This window comes from Sciurus carolinensis, chromosome X (genome assembly GCF_902686445.1).
Source record: "Sciurus carolinensis chromosome X, mSciCar1.2, whole genome shotgun sequence".
In the NCBI taxonomy this organism is placed as follows: Eukaryota; Metazoa; Chordata; class Mammalia; order Rodentia; family Sciuridae; genus Sciurus; species Sciurus carolinensis.
Window position 1 is genome coordinate 85,724,220 of NC_062232.1, and position 7,338 is coordinate 85,731,557.

The window sequence follows — 7,338 nt, forward strand, 5'->3', positions numbered from 1 at the left end:
CATTAGTGATATTGAAATCTGAGTTTACACTCAATGGAACATCCTGATATTCTTAGTATGATGCACATTAGCAAGCATCTCCTTCTCCCTTCCCATTCAACCTCAGCCTTGAGTGTTCCCTCTCATTAAATTGAAAAATACTTTCCAGAAAACAAGAGGGTTAGCATGAATCCTAGCCATTACTCATCTTAAACAGACTTCTTCAGACCTCATGTTTCCATTTCTTCATTCTGAGTTAAGAAGGTTAGTCCACATGACCTTCTCTTCCAAGGTTATCTATGATTCCAACTCTAAGGGGAAAGCATCTAGCATCCCCAAGTCAGGACCCACCAGACCTGAACAGGACAAGCATTTTTTTCACACATAAGATGCTAAAGAGATTTCCTTTCAACTACTTTGCTTAGTTGAAAAGAATACCCTCATTTAATTTCATTCCTTAGAAGAACACCAAGAATGAACCACAGGAAAACAGTGATTGTATTTATTATTTTATTGATACATTAGAAATGAAAATAAACTGTAAGAAGCTACAAAGGCATGTAACTTCATGAAGATTAAGAAGCAATGGTGGTGCCCATTCTAAGTTAAAATTGGTTTGCCTTATAGGGGTTGCAAAGATTACACACACAAAGATAATCAATGGTGAGATTATTCATAGCATCTGTCATCTGTAATTTATTTATATACCAATGAGAAGTTTAAAAATAAATTTAAGGGAACATTAACTAGTGTCGATCTTTTATCCAGGGAGTACAGGTGAGAAGCCATAGGTGCTGAAAACTTCTACAAACACACAGGTTTACAAAAAACAAGCCTAAAACTAAGACTCTCCAGCAACATTGAAATTTGCTCTTGGGAGGAGATCCCCATTTTATGATGTCTGGACACATTCTTTCTCCTGCTGGATAGCTAAGGAGGAAAACAAGACAATAAAAAAACATTAAGAGAGTATTTTCCTAAGATTAACTTCAGTTCCTTCCAAAAATACAATTTGCTACTGGGCAGGGGGTACAGATCAGTGGCAGAGTGCTCACCCAATATGCAGGAGTCCCTAGGTTCAATCCCCAGCAACACACACAAACACACACACACACACACACACACACACACATACACATGAAATCGTTGCTAAATCACTTAAGTCTGCCATATATGCTTTAAATTTAGGATGCCAAGGTGCTAAGCACAAATCCTCACAGTGTGAGTATTGCATGCTTTTTAACTACCTGAACATACATTAGAATCTACATCAACTGTGGGCTTTTTTTTCCTCACTTGAGAGGGTGATTTATTCTATTGTCATTTTTCCATAAATTATTTGAGATTGAAGAGAAAGCATAGCATTTTCTTCCACATTTTCAATTACTATACAATAAGAAAATTATACTTTAAGATATTTCTTGAAATTCCCAAATAATGTTGACATGACAAAAATGTCCCAGAGCATTTGTGAATACACTTGGAATTTCTCCAGAAGGCCATAACTCTAAAGAGTAAAACTGACCCCTGAAGTCTGGGAATCTTAAGTATATTCAAGATCTAAACTTGTTCTTCCCTCTTATCATTAGGTAGAGAAGGTCAAAACTGCAGAATCTACATGGTTCTTTAAGGGTGAGATCACAGACTCAAATTTCTAAATGCAGAAAAAATACCAGATAAATGAAAGTGGATAAAACCAAAGCTCTTCTAGTGTTTAGTCCAATATTTCAAGATTGGATTTAATGTGGTTATTAGTAATATTCAAAAAACATAGTTTTCTATTCCCACATATTGCAAGGGGCCTATCATGTGAGAACCATTTATGTAACCCCAATAACCAAGTCAACTATTTGATATTTTTAACTGTTGTATTAAATACAATGATACTCTAATTACTGCCCATTTTGTGGCAAAATATATTAGAAGATGGGTTTATTTACTGAACCCAATGACTTCAACCCTTGTTGGTATCAATTACAAATCCCCCATTACTTACTTTCCTTTGAGGGAAGGGTATTTTTTTCTTCAGTATTAGTTTTCTTCAGTTTTGATTTGTCAAACTTTTCCACTTCGGACAAGTCTGGTTTATCACTCATCTTGACTAAAAGAAAGACTAAAAAAAAAAAAATTAAGTTGCCTGGCAGAACTATCATCAGAGTAACGGGTAACAGTAAAAACTGTTCTCATTTAATACCAATGTGTATTTACCTGCTGATTTTCAACAGAAGGAGTAACAGAGCTTAGAAAGGTTACACTTTTATTAGAATACTTTCAATTTTGCATCATTAGCCCATTTCTGGTAGACAGTAAATGATAGTGGAAGAATGCAGTAGAAACCAAGATGCTCTAGATACCCAGAGCCAATATGTCTGACCCTTTCCAAATCACAGCACAGGTAAAATGGAGATGAGAGAAGCACATAAGCAGGTAGGTTGAGAAGACAAAGAAAATAAGAAGAATGGTTAGTTTTGACTAGTTAATGATTTTGTACCAGGAGCTAGCACTATTTGAGCATTTTTGCCTTCTATTCAAGTTCTCTCTCTTTCTTTTTTTTTCTGGCATTTTCCCTGGGCGATGAGGGGTATCATTAAAAAAAAAAAGGTAATATGCAAAATTGCACCCATTTCTTTCCATTTTAAATGTCCAAAGACACTTCAATAAGAAAGGGGGAGATTTAATCTGGTCAAAACTAATCACAGGTCTGGTAATAGCTTCTTGTGGCACAAGTTTGGTAAACATTGTAAGGAATAGCTAATTAGAATCAGACTCTGTTTGGGGTAAACCAAACAGAATTGATTCTTATTTCACCCTATTTTCTTTGCAAAAGAAGAAGCAAAGAGATGAGGCTCAGAGGTACCCTCTGAATATCCTGCATTTATTTGTCCAGGAGAGACAATGGGAGACTCCACAAACCGGAAGGGAGCTTTCCTGTGCGTGGCTGGCCCCACCCTTGTGGGGAAAGACACGTCTAGTACCCAGAACAGAATGAAGAGCCCCACATCACACACACAAAAACAGCCAGAAGTCCCAAATATGCCTCCAGTTAAGGCCCTCTTGCCAAGCCATCGGACACCATTCTGAAAGCTTGGAAAACTGAAATTAACAAAATAATAATAATATTAATAATAATAAAGGCAGGGCGGGGCTCATTGACGAGTTTGTCAGGAATGATTTGTCAGGAACGGTTTACATACATTTTTAAGAAATAATATCACTATCTGGCGCCCAGCTGAATGGTCACGGAGAGGCAAGGGTACAAGGGGCCAGCCCTAGAAGACCCATTCTGGTTGATCCCCAAACTCCTCGTCTTCGCAGTCTCGGGAACTGCATATACCACGGTCAGGCGGTTCTGGTAGTCCAGCCCCCTGGGCCTTCCAGAGACCGACTCCCAGGAGGGCTCGACATCTCACACAGAAGGTGGTGCCGCCGGGAGACAAAGGCGCGGACCCTCCTGCGACACAGACGCTAAACGCCCGCCCAACCCCCGCCTCCTCGGTTCCTGAGGGCGCGACAGACGCCCTGCGCCCTCCCGTACCCATGGTCCTCTGATTCGGATGAGACCACATGTCCTCACCTGAAGGCTTGAGTCTAGCGTGCCGCTGTCTGTTAACTGCCGCCGCGTTCACTCTGGACCAGGTTGGCGTTCCCGCGCAGAACCAGGCACTTATACGTCTATAGCAGGTCCCGCCCCCATGTCCCTCCCCAGCCCTCTGATTGGATGAGGGGTCTGGGCTCGCCTCCCTGCCTGCCTCTGCTTTAGCCCAGCAGGCCTGAGTCCACTGTTGTACGATATACTTCATCCCTCACCACAATACTTGATGACGTCCTAGGGGACCCTGCTCCAGGGAGGGCTCAACTCCCCACTTCCACTGCTTTAGTCCTGAGGGTCCACATTCTTTTCATCCCAAATACCCTCACTCCTCCACAATAGCAGGTGCCTCTGCAATAAGCAAACATCAAACCCACTTAGATTTGAATGTCTGAAACTCCAAGATTCAAGCTGAATGAGCAGTGCTTAGGCTCTCTTGGCATTTTATAGTCCATGGAGCCGAAGTTCACTGTGATGACCCAACAGTAATTTGGAAGAGGTGCTCAGTGATGTTTATTCTAATCCTCAGCCTGTAGTAGGGCTACTGCTCAGGGTAAGGATGGATGGTTCAGGGTCATTCACTCCCACAGCTAGACATTTCTGTGACAGTGGTGCCCTCCTATGTAAAAGCCACATTTTTTTTCACTTTCTCTACCACTGAACATGATAGCAGTCAGTATTTGAATAATCACAGAAGACTGTGCTTGGACTGTCCATCTTTATATCCCCAGTCCCCAGCACTTTGCTTGGCCCATAGGAGACACTGGATAAAGACATGTCTGTAGTTTGAAGTAATAAATTCATGAAAGAGCACAATTTTTGAACAGCAGCACCACCCAGTGTCTATTAGGGGAGAAAAGTGAGAATCCGAGATTTTCTCGAAAGGACTTCAAGTTCAAGGTCATTTTCTGGGTACTCACCCAAAAACTTAGAGTGTTAAGGTAAAATGGAAGTAGAACTATATATAGCTTGGACCCTATGTTTTCTACAGGGCTCATAGATGATACTATAAAGCTACGAAGGTCAGAAATCACTATTTACAGGGATTTCTCAAAACTTTCCCACCTCACTCCATTCTGTTTTCTATGCTTTTGAGTCACTTTGTGTTAATTTCAGAGTTTTGTATGTCTTTAGAGAATTGTTTAAAATTGAAAGGCACATTTGTTCAACAGATAATACTCCATTGAATACCTACAATGTTCCAGGCATTAAAATGATAAATACCCATGTTTCTACCACTCAGATTTCAACGTTATTAATATTTAGGTACATTTCATTTTACTTTCTTTTTTGTAAGTAATGAAAAATCAAGGTTTTCTTGACTTTTGTCCCATTTCCATTCAACCTTCCCCCTTTTAGAGGTAGTCCTATCCTGAATGTGATGTATAGCCTTCCAGTTCATTTCTCTAGTGTTTGAACCTGCATTTCCCAGATTATTTTATAAGGGTGAGCAACTTTTTATAAGTTTCCTGGTCATATGTATTTCTTCTTCTGTGAAGTACCTTTTTAAAATATTCTTTACCCATTTTTTAAAGTTGTTTGTCTTTTTAGTATTGCTTCTTGTGGACTCTATATATTCTGTATTCTAATCATTCATTTGTAGTAATTTAACAAAAAAATTCTCTGAATCTGTTGCTGGTCCTTTTTTGCATTCATACTCTATTGTTTTACAACTAGTATAACTGAAATTAACTTGTCTGAGGAAAAATAACTTTTGATATGCACACAACTTCACTTCGACAGCCATATGTCAGGAAGTGTTCTATTAGGTTTTCAAATATTTTATTTATGTGCAATATACATACACAAAGAATGGACATATCTTATGTATGCATCTTCTTTTGTCCTGGGGATTGAGCCACATTCCCAGCCCTTTTTTATTTTGTGTTTTTAGATAGAGTCTCACTAAATTACTTATGGCCCCACTAAGTTGCTGAGGTTGGCATTGAACTTGTGATTCTCCTGCCTCGGCCTCCCAAGTCGCTGGGATTACAGTAAGGCACCACTGTACTGGGCTTAGGTATGCATCTTGATGAATGTTCACAAGGTGGTGAAGCCCACTTAACCAGTCCCCAGATCAGGACATGAAACATGATCGGCCCTCCAGAAGTCTCTCTTGTGCAACCTTCCAGTCACCACTATGTGCAAAGATGATAGATACTCCCCTGACAATTAGTTTTACCTCCTTCATTTTTTAAATAAACACTGTGTGTGTGTGTGTGTGTGTGTGTGTGTGTGTGTGTGTGTCTTCTTTTGCTCAACTTCAACTTGAGGTTTGTGAGATTCATCCATGTTTTCATGTGTACTTGTCATTAGTTTGGTCTCCTTTGTGTACTGTATTTCAACATATGTACGAATATACCACCGTTTATTTATTCATTCTACTGTTGATGGATATTTTGTCTTTCTTTCTCCTCCCCTCACCACTACTGAGATACCTCTCCAGTCCTATTTATTTCAATTTTAGGGACTTTAGTTTACCTATAGTTTTGTTATGAGCATAAATATGTATTTTAGTAAACATATATATATACATTTTTTCTTGGTTGCATGCATTAGAGTTGCTGGTCATAAGGAATCATATGTTCAGCTTTAATAGATATGGTAACTTGTTTGCTATAAAGCTTATACCAATTGTTAATTGTCTTTTATTTCTCATGTATTTTATTATACAATGTTTCTGGAATGAAGTGTATTCAGCTTTTCATTTAAAAACTTGTATTTGGGGTGTTTATTCAGAAAATTATTCTCTAAGTACATTATGATTATTTTATTGGTTTTAACATTTTGGTTGTTACTTGGGTCTTTTGTACATCTAGACTTTATTGTATAAGGCATGACTCTAGATTCTGCCCATAGGGAAAACCAACTGAACCAATCACATGTATCAAATTACTTATCCTTTCTCTACTCCTTTGCAATGTCACCTTTCATATACCAATTTCCCACATATACCTTTTTCAATTTTGTAATCACTTCTCAAATTCCACAAAAAAATGGACCTGCTAATGTGTTGGTTGGATTAGTGTTGAGCATTAATTTGACGATTGCCATCTTACTGACAAGAAGTCTTTCCATATCATATATCCAATTCATAATGGAATATTGTTGGGAAAGTCACCCCTTCATGGGCCCTGAGTGTCATTTCATGTGCTTGATGAGTATGCCAAAAATGTAGGGCTCTAATCATTTGGCCTTTTCTCAAGGTCATGTTTGCAGTGGCCAACCCTGAGGGATGAGGAAACATCACCTCACAGACAAAGAGCAGACTTATTTCTATTTCCTATGAAAGCACTGGATTCTTCAAATTACTGTTCCTTTGCTTTAATGCAACGCACTGTGTGTGCAGTCACCTCTCATCATTCTTTTGCATTGCCCTTTTGTGGCTTGGGAGGCCTAGGGAACAAATAAAAACCAACATGAATATCTGGCAACTCCTGTTTCTGTGAGTAGTAAAGTCTTTTGCCTAAAATTCCTATGTCTTCTGATAGAATCCATGAAACTATGGCAGGCAAATATGCTAGCTTGTATAGGTGGTAAAATCCCAGACCCTGTACAGTTCTGAACAAGCATATATTTTTCTTTTACATACATTATTTTTCCTTTAGCATAATTTTATGATTTTCTGCATAATGCTTATTCATCATTGTTAGTTTTATTCATAGATGTCCTATATATTTTGTACTATCATGAATGGGCTTTTTCTGTTGTATTTTCTAGTTGGTTATTGAATTCCACAGGATTTTTCTGTGTCACTAGTATAACTTCTC

General features: G+C 38.6%; 1 protein-coding gene across 1 annotated transcript; it reads right to left on the reverse strand.

Annotated features, from left to right (window-relative positions):
- Positions 1 to 475: 475 nt before the first annotated feature.
- On the reverse strand, positions 476 to 3,654 carry Tmsb15c (thymosin beta 15C). The gene is made up of 3 exons (XM_047536713.1): positions 3,554 to 3,654; positions 1,976 to 2,092; positions 476 to 909 (listed from the first exon to the last, which is right to left on the reverse strand). Exons 2-3 carry the CDS (start codon positions 2,073 to 2,075, stop codon positions 872 to 874), a joined length of 138 nt encoding a protein of 45 aa, XP_047392669.1. The 5' UTR covers positions 2,076 to 2,092; positions 3,554 to 3,654; the 3' UTR covers positions 476 to 871.
- Between the last annotated feature and the right edge of the window lie 3,684 nt (positions 3,655 to 7,338).

Excerpts from the sequence above, each read along its gene's own strand:
- Tmsb15c (XM_047536713.1), bottom strand. The coding sequence starts at position 2,075 with ATGAGTGATAAACCAGACTTGTCCGAAGTGGAAAAGTTTGACAAATCA. Across the intron at positions 910-1,975 it reads TACCCTTCCCTCAAAGGAAA|CTATCCAGCAGGAGAAAGAA; the intron begins GTAAGTAATGGG and ends TTTCCTCCTTAG.